This window comes from Toxorhynchites rutilus, chromosome 1 (assembly GCF_029784135.1).
Source record: "Toxorhynchites rutilus septentrionalis strain SRP chromosome 1, ASM2978413v1, whole genome shotgun sequence".
NCBI classification, from domain to species: domain Eukaryota; kingdom Metazoa; phylum Arthropoda; class Insecta; order Diptera; family Culicidae; genus Toxorhynchites; species Toxorhynchites rutilus.
The window spans coordinates 43271739-43293430 of NC_073744.1; the positions used below are offsets into that span (position 1 = coordinate 43271739).

Genomic DNA, 21692 nt, shown 5'->3' on the forward strand with positions numbered 1-21692 from the left:
TTAAACTTTCAATGTAGGTAGAAATTTCAGTTCAGTTTTCCGATGCTGTGTTATTATCTGCTTTATTTATTTCTGAAGCTGGTCCTTCCTCAGCACTTGTCACTTGCTGCGGTTCACCGTGATGTGTAATTGATGTTGAATGGTTTCTATGTATGTTGGATAGTTCTGCCATGAAGTGGTTATTTTTGTGTTTTTTGAAAGGATAGAATTTTGAGAAAATCTGATCGTAAGATATTATTGTGCATCGATATCTGAATTCCGTTGGTATCGAATGAAATACTTTGAGGTGATGGAGATATGCATGACCAGTTGTAAATGATTGGTTACAATCCGTCATCATATAACTAATCATTTTGTTGATTCGACAGATGTCGTTGGCAGCTTATTAGCTCTCATAAAATTGCGTAGTTTGTTCACACTTGCGTAGGAGTCGCGCTGCGGAATCTTATAGATTTCACTACTTATAAAGTGCCATACGAATTTGGACAGGTGTTCCCAGGACAGTAGAAAATTTAATAAGCACATCAACTGTTCGCGCTGCCGATGAAAGTTCATATCGCAAATCACCGTACTGCACAAAATACCGATGACCGAGATCTTTCAAGCTACTCCAAACTTTGGTTCGATTGGAAATCCTCGTTCGCTGTATCTTGTGTAGACTTTTGTAGTATTAGAAAGTATCTCGTTCTCGTCCTTAGCAAAAATAATTGTGTCTTCCTGGGCAACACAGATGGTTGGCTTATATATAACACCAGCAGATATAGGAGTTAACACGGTGTTCAGAAGAAGGAGTAAGGCACATACTATGGTATCTAAAATAAACGAAACCGTTAGAATAAAATTTAAGTATTCAACGTTGATATAATGATATATTATAACAGCCATTCCATGTTAAACCGATAAAGTGGTTCTCAGATTTCTGTGAAAAGCGGTAGTTTTGTTCCTTATCGCAAAATTTTAAGCCCGTATTTTTCTATTTCTCATTAGGGTGCCTATTTCCTTTTCAGAGTGGTCCAATAAATGGATTTTCCCCCTTTTTCCGAAAATCACTTTTTTCAAAAATTCATAACTTTTGAACTACTGGGCCGATTCGGATGATCAACATATTAAGTTGAAGCCAACTAGCCAGTTTTTCTTGAAAAACATAGCACTTGCGAATAAATTGGATTTTGTTTTTGAAGTTATAGATTGTTTTTGTTGCAAACCTTTGATCACCGTTGGAAACAGTTCAATGAAATCAGAATCAATCTACAAACGAAACATAACATAAAAATGTTCAATAAATTAAAATTTGCTAAATAGGATGAAATCAAGAATTCTCTCATGGGATTTCCTGCTTTTAAAGACTAGTATGCGATAGATGGATAAACTTACCAGTTGGTAACCAAAAGCGTTTTTGTAGTGCGGAAACTCCGCCAAAAGTTTCGGCAATGTTTTCACATTTCCAAGATATTGTTTTCTGAAGGAATAACTTGCTGCCCATTTATCCAGTACTGTAGACCAAGATTTTGATTGAGCATCAACCACTCTACTGCTTCATTGATGCTTGGCTGATCGTCGTAAACTATACCTTTCGATCGCTTCTCGTGAATCGTTTCTTTTTTGTCACTCTTTCTCTTACTTTGTTTCAGATTGCCAATTTTATTCGCGATTTGCCGTCCGGGTTTTATTTCATCTCTCCCTCGTGGTATATAGTAGTTGTCCTATGAAATATTGCATTAATTTCATGATTTGATCGTTATCGTATATTTCTTACCTTTTTTCTGATCTAAACAACATTATTATTGTTCGATTGAATGTTTCCAAATCATCTGCCTTCAACTTCTTTTTCAACGTGAAATGATATTGAGCTACAATGCCAGCCAGTTGTAATTGTTTCGCTTCCGACAGCTCCCCTACATTTGCTCTATTAATAATTTCTTTTCTGATCTCAGTTTTCTCAAGCAGGGTTCTCAATACGTTTGTAGTCAGTACAGTTCGTTGAGGAGAACTGCTTAACTTGTCAGGAACATCATGCTCGGAAGGTTCGCTTTCAACATTTCCTTAACCTATACATTCGCAACTTTTTTCTGTTGGACTGTTTTTTGATGAAACTTCCCAATCAATGACCGCTGGCAGTTCTAATGTCACTTGTTCAACACACTCTTCCGGATTACTCGCTTCCATCTCGGTTTTCACCAACACTGGATCCTGTTTCAATAGCTCCTCCGCTGATGTATCGAGCTGATCTGCAACAGGCGCTGCATTTGAATGCAATGTTTTCCGTACCGCGTCGCTGTTCAAAAGAGCTGCTATTTGCTGATATATGATACAAGTAATTACGTTTCGTTTTCTCCAAGCGCTTATCCGTTCAGAAAGGTTTTTATAAGACCAATCTATTCCACAAGGCTCTAAGATTCGACGGAAGTCCTCTAAATCGAATGTCAATAACTCGAATATTCCAAGTTCACAATCTGAAAAACCGTGAAAAAACAATAGAATGAATAAAATCCGGTTGTATTTAATATTTTACAGGTGTAAAATCGAAGTTATACTTACCATTCATCAAAATATTAATAAAATTGATTGGGAACTCTAAATCTGCAAGCAGTCGAGACGCCATTGTGAATTCTTAAAATTTTCACGCAGGAAATTCACATAGCTCGCCCAAATAATGAAATGTCAAATACGTTGTGTTTTCAAGACTTTCCTATAAGAATCACTACAGTCACGTAATTCATCCAGAATGAACTCCGTTTTCAATGTATAGGAGTTTTCACATAAATTCAAGGTGAATATTTTTTTGAGTGTAGTAAATCGTGTTGCATGCTGAAGAAAATCATGAAACAGTAGATCATATTAGATCCTAATAATGAACATATTACATCATATTGAAATGTCAATGAAATGCTGATGCACTCGAAAGTTTTAACTGCTGTTGCATTAAATTTCAGATAGCCGCGCGAGATAGCTGGTGGATGATAATCCAGACGACCGGAGTTCGAACCCACATCGCAGCAGTTTTCACCAAACATCAATCTGTGCCATTTTAAACATTCATATTCCACTCCCAACACAAGTCAATCAAACAATTATTATTTCTACAAACATAAATACTCATATATAAAAATGGCGATTCGTGAGGCTATAATAAACATTTACGAAAATATTTTGCGCCATTTGTTTTTTTCTATGTCTGTAATAAATCGTATATGAGAATGGCAAAAGTCGTATTTGGTGCTTTGACAATTCAGGAATATATTCATATTAGATCGCAATTCAATTTCAACATAATCGCTATTATAGTCGGTCAAAGTTGCATATTCATCCAAAAAAATCGGTAAGCATTTGCCATGTATGTATATGGCCTCCACTTTTGCATGCATATGCCAGTTAGGCGCATTATATGCCAACCAAATTTTAGGGCATAAGATGTTATATATACGCTTGTTACCCGGCAAATTCATGCCTGCGAGTGTTTATCCTTGGATGAACGAACTTGTGAATCTGACAGAAAAACAAAAGAGAAATTTTTTGAGGAGTCTGAAATCACAATGTCGTGAATGATGGTTAGATACTTGGAAAGATTTAAAAGATTGACCTCGAGAGACTCTACAACCAGGAATCGATCCATTTTGACTTCATCAAAATTGAAGAAGTACTGGTCAACCAGGCCATGTTGCATCGATCGAAAATTGTAGTAATCGGACGGAGCAATGTCTGGAGAATACGGCGGGTGGGATAGAACATCCCAATTCAGCGTTTCCAAGGATGTTTTGACCGGCTTCGCGGCATGCGGCCGAGCATTGTCGTGCTGCAAAATAACTTTATCGCGTCTTTGCTCGTATTGTGGCCATTTTTTCTTCAGTGCACAGCTCAAACGCATCAATTGTCGTCGGTAGAGGTAATGGTTTCTTCCGGTTTTAGCAGCTCATGGTGCACCACAGCCAGCTGGTCCCACCAAATACACAGCATAACCTTGTGGTCGTGAATCCATAAGTTACCCGAGTTTAGGATTGTCGTAATGGACCCACTTTTTATCGCCAGTAACGATTTGATGGGCTTTTATGCCGTTGGAGCAGTTGGAAAACGGCGTTCGACGTCTCGTGGCTTCAATTCATACGGCACCCAGTGTCTTATCTGTCGGATCATTCCCATTGCTTTTAAACGATCGGATATGGTTCGAACTACTCCAAGTGTATCTGCAAGTTCATGTTGCGTTTATGACGCATTTGGATCGAGTAAAGCCTCCAATTCTTCATCTTCAAACATTTTTGGTGGCCCGGAACGTTATTCGTCTTCCAAGTCAAAATTTAACCACCACCACTTTTAACCATGCAAACCACGTCTGAGCACGGTTGGAGCATGGTCACCATAAACTTCCACCAAAATGTGATGACTTTCCGCAGCATTTTTCTTCATATTGAAGTAAGTGAGTAACACTCCCCGCAAAAACACTCTCGTTGGTACGAAATTCGACACATTCGAAGTGGCAAAAACTATGTTGTTTACGCTTCAACTTCTTGACATAAACTGAGAAAGACGCGCAATGACAGTAGCTTTACATCGAATGTCTGGAAATTTGATTCACTGGAATAATAATCAAGTTACGCCATCTGTTGTAAAATCGAAGAAACTAACCGGTACACCTAATAACAATATACATTACTTTGAACCTTTGTCACCCCTTTTAAGGAGTAAGATTCGATCAACTTTCATTCAATCGATCTTTAATGAGAAATTAATACTTTTCAACATTTTACGGAACACTCGTAAGTTCATTATTATAGAACATATCTACATAATCAGTAGTGCATTTCACTCTAATTTAAGATAGTTATTCATAAAAACAGGAAGTGGGTTATATCTATGGTATAACCGCAAGGGTGACGTAGGACTATCGTTTATTTAGAGATCATTTGTTTGAAGTTGAATCTAAATCCATTCTGAATGAATGAATAAATGAATATTTGGGGGACTTCAAAAACGAGAGCGTTACGTGGAGGCTCAAGGATTTAGGCATCCAATATTGGATACAAAAAACCTTGTTCTGAAGAATAATCTTCAGAAGCTTTCCTGCTAACTGCACTTGATTGAATCACAAAACCAAATGTATGTGGCCGCAGTATTATATGGATAGAAAACATTAAAATAAACTCGCTTGAATGTAATTTTCAATTCCAAGGGGAACTGGCAGATTATTTTTCTGCAACGATCATTTCTTTCCAGGTTTCTTCTCGATAACCAGCAAACGAAAAGAGTTGCGCGCGTGTATGTGTGTGTGTGGCGGCTGTTTCGATGTCTTCCCGATGAACCGTATTTCGATGCTGATACTCTCTTGGTAACCTTCTCTTCTCCTTCTGATCGATCGGCTTTTCTGCGCTCCCTCACATTTAAAACAAGATTTCAGGTCAGGTCAGGCCAGGTAATGAATCCCTCGATCCCTCACCGTTCAGCTCGTTCAGTAACGATGTTGTCTTGTCGATGTCCTCAGGCGTCGTGCACAAATTACGTAACGCTAAAAATCCGGCGGAACTTTGGAAGCGCAAGTCGGTTTTGAAGTCCTGAGCAATTACACGAACCAAATGCTGCAAAGGTAGCTTGCGGATCAGCAATTCGGTCGACTTCCAATAGCGATGAATTTCACGCAAAGTTCCCGGTTGATAGCGATGTGGCTTCTTCACCTATCCTGCGACTGGTGCGCTTATCCGAGCTGCTTTCGTGTACCTTACCACCGAAAGACTAACGAACTGTCTGCTTGGTCCCAAACAAACGAGTCCTCACGGTGCGAGAGTAGAGTAAGAAATGAACGAAAGGTAAGGTAAGGCAAGGTATTGTATTATAGAGACTTTAAACTTTTTCAGTTCATTCGTCTCTAGCCTTGAGAAAGGCCCTTTGAAAACTCTACTCTACTCCAGCACTACCACCTCCACCCTCTTGCCTTGAGAAAGGCACTCGATTCCTTGCCGCCCAGCTCGTCCAACAACGATGTTGTGCAGTCGGTGTCCACACAAAGAATGACAATGAACGAAAGCAAAGGAAGCGTCATTTTATAAACCATAAAAGTATAGAATCTAAACCCCACCCTTATCATATTCGTTGCTTACCCTGAGAGAGAAACGAATAACATCGAAGTAAGTATACAGTAATGTATTTGAATCCGGACACTTAGCGTTACATTTAATACCATACCGCAGCCACAACATTTTCTGCATGTTGAATTAATGCGATTGATTTGTAACTATCAAGAAACTATCAGTAACTATATTAGTAACTATTAATTGCATAAATTCAACATGAAAAAAATGTTATGGCTGTGGTATGATATTGAATGTAATGCAAAGTGTCCGGATTCAAAAGCATTACTGTAAAATATAGTTAACTCGACTGAAAAATTTTCAGTTCGGCCTGCAAAAACGAAATTAAGAGCCCCCGCAGACTGCAGACTGACTTGTCGACCGATAGTTCGGTCGGCTTCTTAATCAGTACGGAGAGGTATGCATGTGCGCACATTATACCGATTCAGTTGGGTCGGTTTTTGCACCAGTAGGCCGATCCGACCAAACTGTCGGCTGAAAAAAAGTCTGTAGTGTGCGGGGGCTCTAGTTGAAAGAGTACAGCATCGAGATGAAAAATAGAAGGTGGGAAGATTCACGGGTTTTGCTTGTGTTAAACTTTGATTGTATTAGTAGCCAGGAAGATAAGAAGTTCACATACCAGGCATAACAGTCAGTTACTCAAATGGTACAAAATTGAATGTGTCAACGAATAACGTTGAAAGAGGATATACAGAAAATAATTACATATTTCCAAAAAATATTTTTCGCGTTACATTCATCATTTGAAAAATAAACAGAACATGTCACGAACCAAAATGTTTCATTTTTTTTATTTTTTCTTATATCAGAATTAGTATTCTAATTTTTACTATGTTTGGATTTTAGAGCATCTTCATGGTAGTTTATCTCTTGTTAGCAATTGTAATTCCTTTTTCCACAATTTGGGTGCTGAACACTTCATTCGTCTAAAACTAGGATGAAAGCAGAAAACTTTTCGTCTCAGTTTAGGTCATATGGAGTCTATTCAATTTATTTTTCAAGTGCATTTAATGCGGAAAAAAACTTGCAACTTTTTCCTCATGCGCTGTAAAATGTTTTCCGCCAAAGGAAAAAACGATTTTGTAACTCTGACTTTGTTCATTTACGTTTTTGGTCGATGTAACGAGAAGTAAAATAAGATTGAAATAAAGTTTAGAACACCTCAACAATACTGAAATTTCAGTTTCTGCTAAAATTTCAGTTGGCCCCCTATGATTTTGAACGCTAGCATTGAGTTAAGAAAAAATACTAATTTGTTCATTTCATCTGCTTATTTTTACGTTTAATAACAACACTTTTCCTATGTAGTGGACTATTATAAGAAAAGTAACATACATAAACAAAATCTGTGACGTCACAGATTTAAAAATCTTCCCACCTTTCATTTTCCATCTCGGTACAGCATAATGCATAGACGTGAGTATGAGCTTCCCCATCTCACATTCCAATAAGATTAATGGGTTTCCAAGTGGGCGCGCTACATACGGATACGAATAATTTCAATAACCTGTTTTCGAAGCTATCATTAAGCTATTGAAACAATTTTTCGAGTCAATAAATAGCATTATATAATCATTTGTGTACGAATGCCGCAATCGATAGTCGACTCTAATTTGCGCTCGATTCCTCCTTTGAGCATTAATAATCTCTTTCTGGCAAAACGAAGTGGTATGAATCACATTATTCGAATGATAGAATGAAGAAGTTTTCTGCTAATTTCCTTCAACCTCCAAACATCTTCTTCTCCCGTTTGTCGTTTTCGCGTTCGGTAATCCTTTCTCACAACAGCCATTTCTCGTTTGAGAAATTGTTGACTAAACATTGTTTGCCAGCGCGCGTAGAGCGGGAATTCCTAAAGATTCATTGCACCTCTAATAAATTGCTGTAAGACGTGGTCTTACGTTGATCGCACTTGATTGAAAAAATCCAAAACGAAACGTCGCAGCAATATATGAGTAGAAAGCAAATAATCGCTCGAAAATGACTTGATTTTCGCGATGTGAAACATTTTCCGTTTTTCATGTTATGCATCCAATATTGGATACGAAAATTTTCCACTGATGGGGAAAAAAATATTCAGAAGCTTTCCTGTTAATTGCGATTCATTGAAAAATCACAAAACCAAATGTATTTGGTTGCAGTGTTATATGGATGGAAAACATTAAAATAAACTCTTTCGCATGAATGTATTTTTCAATTCTCAGGGCAACTGGCAGATTAATTTTCAGCAACGATGATAGCAACGAGAGTTCCGTGCGTGTATGTGTGTGTGTGTGGCGGCTGCTCCGATGTCTCAAGCGGAGCCGTGGCATCACTCCCCTCCTGATGGATTCTCTTCTGGCCTTAGGTGCACAAACAGGCTCTTGGTGACACCGTTCATCAGCGCTTTCATGATACACGAAATTAGCTTCATCACAACAGCGACAACATGCTCCAATCGCTGTTCAATTATAACTGAGTGGGTTTAGGAAGGAAGGTCTTGAATTATAGAGACTTTAAACTTTTGCAGTTCATTCGTCTCTAGCCTTGAGAATGGCCCTTTGAAAACTCTACTCTACTCTATTACTCTACTCCAGCGCTACCACCTCCGCCCTCTTGCCTTGAGAAAGGCACTCGATCCCTCGCCGTCCAGCTCGTCCAGCAACGATGTTGTCCAGTCGGTGTCCACACAAAGAATGAGTGGGTTTACGAGCGGCGCTCGCTTATATACCGATTGGTGATTTCAATAGCCTGTTTCGAAAGCAATTTTAAGACTATTGAAACAAATTTTTGGATGAAAAAGTAACAAGTATATGACGCGTAGACATTTTATCTTTCGAATAAAGTGTTTATCATACCATTTCGTTCAGTTGTTTAAGAGCTATTAACGCTTAAAATCTCGGTCTCCGGCGTAACGCTTTCGTTTTCGAAACTTTGATTTTACACCCCGGTATAGAAATGAAAGACGTAGTCCTACGTCAAAAAATTCGAAAACTACCATTTTCGACCCATTCTCACCCCAACAACGGTACTTTTGAATATTAATTTACTTATTGTCGTCAATCAAAATTGTAGACCGATACATTCTTAATTCTACTTCAAACTACTTGCTTAAAACTAAAAAAAACTAAAGAGAGCTGGCTGAATGATTTATCCGTTTAAATTAGAAGAGGATTTTAACAAGTTACATAATAAAATTTTTATTTATTTATTTATTTATTTATTTATTTCGTCAAACTAGCGTAGACTAAATATGCTGCCCAAATATTACAGTGAAATTTAACTATATCTTATCCTATTCAAATAGTCTTTAAGCATTGACTTTGACATGGTTACATCAATTATTTCACAGTGTTCGTTACAGAGGCTCATCATACGATTAATTGGACTATATTTGGCCTAATTCGTTCTTCGGTAATCTATGTAGAAAATGTTAGGGTTTCTCAGGTGCCTAATCGGTGCGTAAAAATTTAGGTTTCCTAATATTTATCTGAGTCCACTCGTTGTGATATAATATCAATAATAAATAGAGTCATGACAGAGTTCCGACGTCTTCTTTCGACGTTTTTAATATTAAAATTATATATTTACGGCTGTTTGTATTGATTAACACTGTTAAGAAAAACGCAAACGTCATTAACAAATAAAATAAATAAATGAGAGCCTTGAGGAACTCCGGATGTAACAAATATTGGTTTTGAAATTTTCCCATTAAATCTTACCATTTGCGAGCGATTAGTCAAATATGATTCTAGCCATTTCAATAGCTTGGCTTCTATCCCTATTTTTTTAAGTTTAAGAAGGAGTAAGGGTATATCAACACGATCGAAAGCCTTACTAAAGTTAGTGTATAGAGCTTCAACTTGATTACCATTATCCATTGCATTCAAAGTGAATGTGACAAATTCCAGCAAATTCGTTGTCGATCAACCTTTGAAAAAACCGTGTTGCTTATTCGTAATTCATGTCTTTAGTTGTTGAAAAAGTTTTGGTTTATTATGGCTTCAAAGAGTTTTGGAATACAAGAAATAATTGCTACTCCACGATAACTTCTTACATCGGATCTATTACCGAATTTGAATATTAGTACAAGAAAAGAGTTTTTCCATATTTTTGGGAACCTTTCTGATTCCAATGAATTATTGAAAAGCCATAAAAGTGGATGAGTTAATTCAGATGCTATTTTTTTTTTATAAAAACCGGTGGAATTCCGTCAGGACCTGGCCCTTTCGAGACATCAAGCTTATTAGATGCGTCAAAAATTTCAATGTAAGTTAGTTTTCTGACTCCAACATCACATGGAAATTCAGGAAGGAATGCAAAGAAGTCACGATCGCGATCCTCCTCAGCTGTTACAATATAAACTTCTTGAAAAATTTTGCAAAGAGGTTGCAAATTTTTTCTGGTTCATTCACCACGGTATCGTCAAGGTGCATGCGTGATGGAAAACTATTGTTTTTTAATTTTGATTTTATGTAATTAAAAAACATCTCGGGTTAGACTTTAAGCCCGACTCTGTTTTTAAGTTGCAATCTTCAACAGCGCTTTTAACAGTTGAGTTGAACTGTTCGCAAATGTTCACATATTTTTCGAGATAAGCGTCAGATTTGTATTTCTTATAAATTTTTTGTGCCTTCTGTTTTTTTATTTTTTAGATTCTTTATGTTTTGATTAAACCAAATCGGATATTTTGTGAGTATACACGGTACATTTTGTTATTCTGTCTATTCAATCAGCGTTAGTAGGCCGAATACAGCTGTTCATTTGGGAAGCATCTAAATTCAGTCCAAATTATTGTAGCAATCGACTCGTATCGGAAACCGCAAAAATCAAAATTAACAGTTCGGCTGAACAGTTCATAAGGTTGACGTCTAGATGACGCCTCTTGCAAAAATCTACTCCACTATCACAAAACACCATCTTCCAATGGATACGTGTCAAAATTTGACACTGACCACAAATCTCCACGCCTTTTTATTCACTGCAGCGCCCCTAGTTGTCACATCGAGAAATTATTGACAGCATTTTGATCCATATGGTTTGTTTATTCAGTAGTGAAAAATTCATCAAGATTGAAGGACACATTCAAAAGATATCGACGATGGGACGCGAAAGGCGGGAAAAAACTCCGCACACTAACGTTGAGAACCCGATTTGGTAGGGAGGAATGATCGCAAAATTCCTTCAATTTCCAAAATCGACTGTTAATACCACACTCAAACGTTACCAGGAGACCCTTACGTTCGATCGGAAGAAACCAATCAGGCGTAGAGGTTGAAGATATGATCGGAATCTACGAGCAAAGCGATTCGAGCAGTCCAGAGCAATCCTGGGCTTTCCTTGTGGACTTTGGTGAAACAGTTCACGACGAGCCACGATACAGTTCGGCGAATTTGTATGCGAGAAGGCTTGCGGTCGTATCATGCCATCAAACAACCCACCAGGACGCTGAAACAAAACCTGGTTGCTAAAACCCGTGCAAGGAAGCTGTACGAGCAAGTTTTGACCAAGTACAAAGGATGCATCTTGATGGACGATGAAACATACGCAAGAGAAGTGGGGAGAAGACAAAGGTTTTATATCACTGGGGCAACAATGAATTGAAGTTTACAAGGAGGAGTGCCTTCAAAACAGAGTTTTTCCATTCATTCGATCACACAAAGGTCCGGTGAAGTTCTGGCGTGACATGACAAGCAGCCATTACAGAAGGGATGTCGTGAAGTGGTATAAGGAGAACAAGATCTGTTTGTGATATTGGGCAATTATCAAAGGCAAACTGAAGAAATGTGGCAAAATTATCAAAAACCAGCTCAAATGAGAAAGTGGTAGATCAAGATAGTATATACGGTTACCAGCAGTATTTGGCAGAAAATGATGGGTGGTATCTCACGTTTTTTAAATTTTTTCAGAAATTTCATCCGAAACATGATCTTCATGTTTTTTTTCCCGTAAAGCTCATTAAAAACCCTACAAATTGACATCCTTGCCTTTTAGGTACGTTATTTCTATGCTGAGAAATGTCTTACTTCATGCGACCAAATGCTAACTGAAACAGGCTTTATTAACCGCGATGTCTCGGACCAAGACTTTACATTCAATGTAGTACGAATATACAAAAATCAAAAATGAAATGAATGACCATTTTAGAATTTCTTCTAAACAGAGCACATCCAAATGGTTCAAGTCTCATGACCTCCGAAAACAAAACCGCCTGTTATCATTGAGGAACAGTTAGATGAATATGATCTTATCAATACAACTTATATTCTTCCATTCTGTTGCCTATTCCTTCTTTCGATCACCACAGCTAAAACCAGGTTTTCCGTTGTCGAATTTCATCAGTCGATGTTGAATCTTGCTACAGTGAACAAGCATCGGATAAAAATTGCGTGTTATAGGCTCGAAACAGAAGACAAAGTGTTGGAATGCTACGACTAGTTGTACTACTCGTGGCCAGTTTCGCTGCCCTTGCAGCGGGTCAAAGAGGTGTTGATGAAGTTCTTAAGTGGCAGAAAGTTCAGTACAGTTCGGATGTTCCTTCAAGAAGTAATCTTGAAAGCCATATTTTCGTTATGAGTGCTAATTGAAACTAATATTGTTACACAGTTTTAGCGGCAGATAATGGCTACATCCCAGTTAACAACATTCCGATGGGTGCTGTGCATTACAAAAACCGAGTGTTTGTCGCAGTTGCTCGTCGCCGTTGGGGAATTCCGTCCACACTGAATGTGGTCAATTTTTCCCCTCCATTCCCCAACACAAACCTTTTGCTGAAGCCGTACCCAAATTTTCAACTCAACGAACTTAGGGTGAATCTCCAGTAGCTGATCGCTAGTTAACTATTGGTTTTGATTGTTCTAATCTTCCTTTTATACTACAGGCCGATCTTCAACCAGATGAGAATCGCATTGTGACCGTTTACAGACCACGCGTCGATCGATGCGATCGATTGTGGTTCGTTGACACCGGCATGATGGAAATCCCAAGTAAGTTGTTTTTTGTTTATTAAGGTCAAATAAGAAGAATTAACACATGGAGGCTTTTCGACTCTATACAAACATACCAAAATTGAAAAAACAAGTCTCGAGGTTATCAACAATCGACGACACAGGACGCGACAATAATTGAGCATGGCACAATAATGATGCGTAAACTAGTTCTGAGATGCACACACACGCAAAAGTGAAACCAGTTAGAAAACTGTCTCCGTGATACTGATTTGAATGTTTGTTTTGTATACTGTCATTAATTAATGTGATTCACTTGCCTCTTCGTGATGCTGTTCATAGGATCAGTTTAACCGGTCCTATTCAAGGTGGCCGTACACTGTTTGTCCGGAGGCCAAATATTTGACACTTTTTAACAGATAAATCTTGATTTAAAATTTGTACAAACACTATTTTGTTTGTCACTCTTCAATGATCAACAGTGGCAAATAATGTCAAAAAATATTTTAGACATCCAATAAGTGAATATTTGCTTGTCGTGTTTAATGTCGAATATATTTGATCAGTACACTTTGATCAAATTTTATCTGTCAAAAAGAGTCAAATATTTGGCTTCGACCAAACAATGTATGAGCTCCCTTAGGGAGAACATGTCATGTTAATTGAATAAGTTATCATATCGATATTAATTAAATTCAAATAGAATGAGGGTTTTACTTTGATCTACATAGATTCTACGAGATTTTATGGAAAAAACGGGTTGGTAATGTCGAGGACATAACCGAAAAGACGTAGAACTACACTAAGGGATGTCAATTTAAATAACTTATCGAATATCCGAGTAGTTTTTCTGTACCTATTAGCCAAATTACAACTCTAACGCTCTCAAAAACATCATTCCACAAATAATTCACAAGCTCTACTACTCGGCATCTTTCGCAGAACTGCAACAACAAAATCCAAAATCGATTGTGTTGGTGGTAACTATAACAATGAAGACTGCTCTAGGTTTTGATAAATTTCTTCTTTCCATCCGGCTTGCAATGTGTTGTACTTTGACGCCACTTTCAATTTGGAAACCATGCACGAATTCGTACAAACCAGCCGGGTGACGTCTTTAGAGAACCCCCATTGAACTGACAGGAGCCAACATATCGGGTATCCCACTGACATTTTCCCTTTGTTTTCATATGAATTGGGTATCCCACTGACAGTTCTGCTTGAGATTTTGCTAACGATCCTAGCATCAATCATAGCACCCGGCTGGTACAAACAGAGTGATCAAGCAAACAATTTGTCATGACAATTGTCATGCGTAAATGCGAAAACAGAATAGAAACATACGGTATGAGGCATGATGTCGACGCCAACCTCTCTCAGTTTCTATTTTGTTTTCGCATTTTCGCATGACAATTGTCATGACAAATGGTTTGCTTGAGAGTGATCGATCTGAAAGACCTCAACCACCAATAAGCTCAAAGATACGTATTTCAAATTAACACAGGCTTTCCCCAAGCAAACAGAAATCCGTTTATACATTTATTCTTCTTCTTTTTTCCTTTGTTTACGGAGACTTTGAATCATTCGATTCATTCGTCTCCAATGTTCTTTTTTCCTATTTTATTTATTCCTAGTTTGAAATTTCCTTTGTTTTCGTGTAAAGTTGTTTTTTCAAAAATTCAATAAAATTATTCTCCCGAGCTTCATCATTACTTAATATGTCCTTTAAGTTCTGTCCAATATTATTTCTAATTCTAGCATCCCATGTATGTTGGCAATCCAGCAGAAAGTAACTTACAGAAATGGAACCCTCATTGCAAGAGCATTGAGGTTTTTCTTTTCTATGAAAAATATATGAATGAGTGAGATTGGTGTGGCCGATTCGAAGACGGGTGGATATCCGTCTGATGATAACACTTTTATTTCTGTCATGCCATGAAGTGGCATGACAGAAAAAAAACAGTCGTCATTTTTGGTAACCATCACATACTGCTCTTGCGTGAGAGCTACGGCTCAATATGTACGGTGAATGTGACCAAGAATGCATTGCTCGGTCCCAACAGTCACATCAGAAATAAATGTACATCCGCAAACACGACCATCAGTTGAACGTTTATATGTTCTCTCTCTCTGTCGAACATACACAGAAAAGCGGTGAAAATAAGCTATTTTAATTGTATCATTCGTGGCCATAACCATCCTTTAATCCCGGCTAATTTGTAGTAGCTAAACGTAGTAAAGTAGTAAAGTGGTCAGTAAAGTGGTCACTCGCACATATCATGCTAGAAGAGATATATTTATGCGTGTTTTCTTGACCAAATTTTTTTTAAATCATATTAGGTACATGTATGAAATGAGCTAGGCCTATTCACTTAGAGTCGTAATTGAAAATTTTCTCATACGTACAAAAACGTAGTAGGAAACACATAACGTTTTCAAAATGAGGCTTGATTTTGGTTGGGGAGGCATATTTTTCCTGGGTCAAAACCACAAAAGGGACCCCTTTGGGAGCTGAAGATGATAAGGTATATCATCTTTTGAAAACAGAACATTGTCAGTAATAATCCTTCACTGACCACTTTGCCCCCCGAACAACGAAATGCGAAATAATCGCTGAAATTGAACAAAGTATATTTTCACCTTCCCTAGAATATGTGAACAGTCTTCCAAACTGTTGATTTGTCGCAAATATCAGGTCAAGTCAACTGAATTTCACTAGGAATTCCTTAAATTCGAGACGAACAAAACTATAGTCGAATGGCTACCGAGAGAGCGTTTTTTGTTTGTATTTATATCTTGACATGCGACAGCTCCACTGTAGTACAGGGTGACTCGAAAGTCATGAAATTCCTTAAACATAAGATGACTATCAATACGTGACCACTCTACCCCACTACCCCCCACCACCTTACCCCCACTACCCCTCAGGGGATTTTTGAATTCTACCGCTACCGGCTAATTTGGGGGCGGCAGTATTTCCAGGAACCCAACTGAAGGTATCATTTTTATTAGAAGCAGACTCTTCTATTTCAGTGATCCATGGGTGAAGGTTTTTACATCTTTGAAGAGCCCGGAGAAGGCTCGCGGAATCAGAAAATATAACAGTAGAAATAGAATCATGTGTGCACTCTTGGGTAGCGATTTTGCGATTAAAATTGTACATTGGGAAGGAAGAGAAAAACTACAAGTATATCGGTTTTCGAAAATTCCGCAACCGACACCGTCAGTGCTAACTAAACCATCAGTGTAAAATTGATGTTCAATCTGGAATTTGTTTTCTAGGAAGCGATTGAAACAGGCCTTTATTTTAGGTTGGAGATCTCCTGCACGAACTTCCTCGAGTAAATCAAAGTTAACATTCGGCGGTTTTACATTCCAATTCCTTTCTATGATCGCCGAATGTACACATACATCGGGAAGGTCCTGGTTCGTGTATTTTTGAATCGGTCCGTTGCCCGACATATTAATAGGACATCATAGTCGCGGTCAGGAATTGAAAGGTACCGGATAGCTCTATTGGTTACAATCTTCAAAACGAGTCGATCGAATAGTATTTGTCCACTCTCTGCCATAACAGCGAGGGTAGGACTTGTAACAAAATCAACGATGGCTATTATAACCCTTCACCTACTGCTCAGTGGAAACTAGGATCTACAGGGTCGTAAATAAGAACAACGGTACATTTTTTTTTTAACATCACATTTAACATCACATCACTCACACTTATCCATATTATTCTGTCAGATGTAATTCACATAGGATCTGGCAACAATCCTGAGCCGAACAAGGAGGTTGAAACTGCGAGCGGATTAAGGTTTCTAATGCTCAAAGGCCACAGGGTCAACTGTTCTATGCCGAACCGCACAGTGAGGGAGGCATGAAGACACCTTTCGTGTCCGAAAAACGCAACAAATAGTGAAATGTAGTGATTTATCAACACCATGAACGGTTTCAAACTATTCTCATTATTAACATCTTTACATTGAACAACAAACAACAAGATAACAATCTTTTGGAATAAATTAACTATCCTATATAATGTTCTTCTGTATACTTATTTTAAATCTAAATGTGACGTCACATGCGTCTACTTGCGGTTTTATGAAGTTTAGGAGGTTTATGTGGCTCACGACGACGGATCAGGGTGGGTGGCGATGACGTGGTATCTGCGGTGCGAGTGGTACGATGATTCCAATTCTGTTTCTGGTTCATGCAGTTTCCTTCCAACCGTGCAATAAACCTCTCCTCAACCTGCAGATCACCGACAGACAACACGCACCTCTCTCGACTGCTGAGAGTGGAGGTGCGACTGCTTCTCGTGGATGGATGTGGTATAGTATATTTCCAGATTGCTTAGCCACGGAGACTTTCTACACCACCAGTTCTATTGTTGGTTATTCAATCCTGATCGCGCCGAGGAACACAATGGCGTCTTTGATCCTGGCGAATAACTGTATGTAATGTGTATGTGTATGTAAAAGGCCCTTTGTTGGACCTAACCGCCATGATTAGTCACAATCGCCACATTGTGGTGCCCCGAAACCCCCTAAACGGACCGCATCTTCCCGCTTTTTCACAATCCTACATATGCATTTGAATATATTCAATGATTTACCTTTTTCTCACATAAAGTGTGACTGTACGTTGCACACTTTGAGATAGTTTTAGAGCGAATATCAAAACTACTAACACACTAAGTTTTAATTAGCGGTTAAGAAAGTTTTTAGCGGTTTTTCGTCGTAATGGAAATTTCCTATGTCCGGAAGCTAGGTTGCCAGAAATTGCCTTTAATAGATTTAATCTATTGCGGGCATCTTTTTTGACTGCCTGAGCATGTGGTATAAAACTCAGTTTCTTGTCAAATGTTGCTCCAAGTATTTTGAGAGTTTTGACGGAGGGAATTTGGGTTTCGAAAACTTTGGGAATTGAAACATTGAAATGTGCTTTGGGATTACATATATGAAGTAATTTGATTTTTTCGGGGAAATTTCGAAACAAATATTTTTTTTTTTACAAATTTCCTTGTTGCTGATGTAGCAATGCTAACTGAAATTAGCACAATGTCATCTGCATAAACAAGGATTTTTACAGTCTGTGGAATTTTTGCAAAAAGAGATGGCATAATAATCATGAAGAGGGTTGATGATATACCCGAGCCTTGGGGAATTCCACTTTGTTGGACTTTGAATGAAGATTTTGTGTTGTTGACTATGGTTCCGAAAGTTCTATTTTCAAGAAAACTTTTCACATAGGAACTCGAAATCGGAGAGACTCTTCAATACTGGGCACCTCCATGCTCGATCAAATGCCTTGCTTAGATCAAGTGATGCCACATCTGCGTGGTGATCTCTCTCAATAACGCCACGTACAGTAGCCTCTAACTCTCCGAGGTGATCTTCTGTACATTTTCCAGCACAAAAAGCGAATTTTCTTGGATCTAACAGCTTTTTAGACTCTAAGAAAGTGTTTAAGGGGGGGGGACCCCTGTCTGGAAGGTCGAAAAATAATGAATTATCGTGATTTTTTTGGTTAGTGTTTAAGGTATATTTGAAGATGTTCTTTCCATTTGTTTTGTGTCCACGAATAATGATTATTACGCTGTTGACAGCTGGATGCGTAGATGCTGTCTGAAAATGGGTACCTTGCTGGTGGTGTCGCAGAATGAAATCCAATGAATATTTTGAAACATTAGGACAATACCTAAAGCGTTACATAGTGGTTTTTGAAAATTCGAAACATTGCCAAAATGGTGACTGTTTTTGTTAAAAATAAGTTATTTTTCATGAAAAACCGTTGTTTAGAAGCTCATAAAAATAGAAAAAATAACGCTTTAGATAATTTGGATAATCAAAAAACGGCTATGTAATGCTTTAGATAATTCACGCCATTGCTGTTGAGCAAATAAAACACATCTCTCCCACTTGAGAGTCTGCACTGAATGCATGATGCCAGCACTGACATACCGCAATACAGTGCTGTCAGAACACGACATTAGTCGTATTAACGTTACATGACATAATCTCTAGAATTTCTGCACTCCAACTACGGCATGGAGGAATCTACAATTATTAATCCTTGTATGCACCTTACACGCTTGACATGTTACATTCAAGCAATTGCTTATCTCAGAAAAATAATATTTTATTAATTATGATAAATGCGTAGATATATTTCCTATCAATTGATGAACTGTTTGTTGATCGAATTTATAAAACACCTTTATCTCTGCTGTCTTTTTAAAACTGCTTATCCCATAATCTTGATAAATCCAATTCGGTAGCCGCTACAAAACGAACAAACTTGACTTGGATAACTACTAAAAAAACTTTTTAAGTTAAACGGTTTCTTTGTGATTAAACATAATAATGTACTAAAAGCTAGAAAATAATTAGGCAAGTGGCAGTTAGCAGTTATCACACCTCTTATCAATGCCCTAGACTAATGAAGAAGAGATGTGATAACTGCTAACTGCTACTTGCCTAATTATTTTCTAGCTTTTAGTACATTATTATGTTTAATCACAAAGAAACCGTTTAACTTAAAAAGTTTTTTTTACTCATTTTATTTCATACTACCGCTCTGCGGAGCAAGTTAAAACAAAAACTTTGAAAATTAATATTTTTCGGAACATCCAGTGTACATCTGTATTTTTTTTTTTCGAAAGTCATCTGACATAACCTGTATATGCTGCAAACAGATTTAAATTTAGTGATTTTTTAAGAGAACTTCCAAGTTGAACTTTGGAAGAACCGTTTCAACTTGCTCCGGTGTACCTTAATTAAAACGATAGAAAAATGTAATGGGCCGCAGAATCCTACCCAAATTTGTTGACTTCATGAACTGAACTACATAAGTATTGCTACTCATTCGGTGTTTTTTTTTTTCAGACAACTTCACCATCGTCCAACGCCCATCTATTTGGGCGATCGATCTGAAAACCGACAAACCGATCCATCGATACGAAATTCCTCAGAAGGACGTCGACAGTGGCTACGGGCTGACATCTATCACGCTCGATGTGGATCCGGATAATTGTGAAAAGGTGTTCGTCTACATATCTGATCTGCAAACCTATCGCATGGTGGTTTATGATTATCAGAATCGAAAATCGTGGCGCTTTTTGCATAACTATTTCTTCCTCAATCCACTGGAGGGTGACTACCGCATTCAAGGCATTCCATTTTCGTGGGATGATGGAATTTTCTCGATCGCGCTAGGAAATCCCGATCCGAGAACCAAATTCCGAACTGCATACTTCCACGCTCTGTCCAGCAACTCCGAGTTCACCGTGTCTACTGAAGTTTTGCGTAACGAAACGGCAGCCCAGCGCCATTATCATGGCAATGACTTCCAGCTGCTTGGATACCGTGGCGCTAACTCCCAATCGAGTATCCACGCCTTCGATGCGGATACTGGAGTGGTATTTTTCGCCCTCATCCAACAGAATGCCGTAAGTTGCTGGGACTCGAGGAAACCTTTTGCCCCACAAAATATGGCCATCGTCTATAAAAACGATGCAGATATTGTTTATCCAAATGATCTGGCGGTAGTTTCTTCAAAATGTTTTAATCAATTCAATATTATACATACCCTCTGTTACAGATCGACAACGAAGGTTACGTTTGGTTCATGACCAATTCGATCATCAAGTTGCTGTACACTCGGTTGAATCTGGAAGAATACAACTTCCACGTCTGGCGTGCCAACATCAACGAAGTTATCAAAGGCACAGTTTGTGATCCAGCTGTCAAAGCTAATGTCAATTTCGTACAACGCTTCGCCACTGACGGTGACAGTGATCGTGTGACGTTTTTGGAATTCAAAGACAAATATGGTCCAGGAGGTGGTCCATACGGAGGGTGGGGTATCGGTGACCAAAAACGTTTGAACAAACATAACTAAGGTATTATTTTGCTACGATCGTTGTCAATTTAAAAATGTTCTCTTTTAATAAGTAGTTCAACAATGCTAAATAAAAACGAATGTTATTGTGCCCGCGTTCTCTATTGCTGAATTTTCATTTCCCTGTGAGAAATATTCAATGATTTGCACTAGTGTAGGACAATCTTACATGAGAAGAAGAAGCTTGAGTTTGAGCTTCGGTAGACTGTACACTCTGTAGTTGCTCTCCGTGATTGACCTGAACCAGCAAAATTGCACAATGAACACACTGAATGACGCTTGTCATCGCAAAGTCGAAAATGATTCTTATTATGAATGTTTCGGTGATTCGAGCTTCAAATGGTCAATAATGACAACAATGTTACAAGAGAAGAAGGAAGTCATAATCTCCAGATTTGCTGCTGGACTTGTTATACGATAATCACGTAGATTTCCTTTTTTATAGTATTGAAACAAATGACACATTTATTTATCGTTTGCAGAACGTAATTTCATTTTGTCATTCATTAAACAGAATGCAAATTTAGACTAATGTTAGTTACCAAAAGTAAATCAGATATATTCTTTCCATTTGGGATTTAATAACAGCTTAGTTACATTGAAGCATCAGAAACGACAATTTTGAAGTAGGATAACGACGTTCGGGAACATATTGGGGGTACAAATTGAAAAACGAAAATCGATCACATCGCAAGAAATGTTCAATTTCAAACGCTTATTGATTTTGGCACTCCATAGCAATTATTTACTTCTTCTTGAACAGCGTTAACGTTCCCTGTGGAACTTT

At 38.1% G+C, this 21692-nt stretch overlaps 2 protein-coding genes across 4 annotated transcripts in view; both read left to right on the plus strand.

Moving 5' to 3' along the window:
* The window catches only part of LOC129762780 (L-dopachrome tautomerase yellow-f), a 403523-nt gene that overhangs the window by 359693 nt on the left and 22138 nt on the right, over window positions 1-21692 (plus strand). The window lies entirely within an intron of this gene.
* LOC129762778 (L-dopachrome tautomerase yellow-f2-like) lies at window positions 11132-21009 on the plus strand. Of its 2 annotated transcripts, XM_055761312.1 has the most exons (6): window positions 11132-12050; window positions 12364-12602; window positions 12663-12865; window positions 12937-13042; window positions 19891-20549; window positions 20606-21009. In XM_055761312.1, exons 2-6 carry the CDS (start codon window positions 12482-12484, stop codon window positions 20903-20905), a joined length of 1389 nt encoding a protein of 462 aa, XP_055617287.1. In that variant the 5' UTR covers window positions 11132-12050; window positions 12364-12481; the 3' UTR covers window positions 20906-21009. The 2 variants fall into 2 exon arrangements, with proteins under 2 accessions (XP_055617287.1, XP_055617286.1); XM_055761311.1 differs by lacking the exon at window positions 11132-12050 and having other exon boundaries at window positions 12231-12602.

Excerpts from the sequence above, each read along its gene's own strand:
- LOC129762778 (XM_055761312.1), top strand. The coding sequence starts at position 12,482 with ATGCTACGACTAGTTGTACTACTCGTGGCCAGTTTCGCTGCCCTTGCA. Across the intron at positions 12,603-12,662 it reads TTCGGATGTTCCTTCAAGAA|TTTTAGCGGCAGATAATGGC; the intron begins GTAATCTTGAAA and ends ATTGTTACACAG. Across the intron at positions 20,550-20,605 it reads TTTATCCAAATGATCTGGCG|ATCGACAACGAAGGTTACGT; the intron begins GTAGTTTCTTCA and ends CCTCTGTTACAG.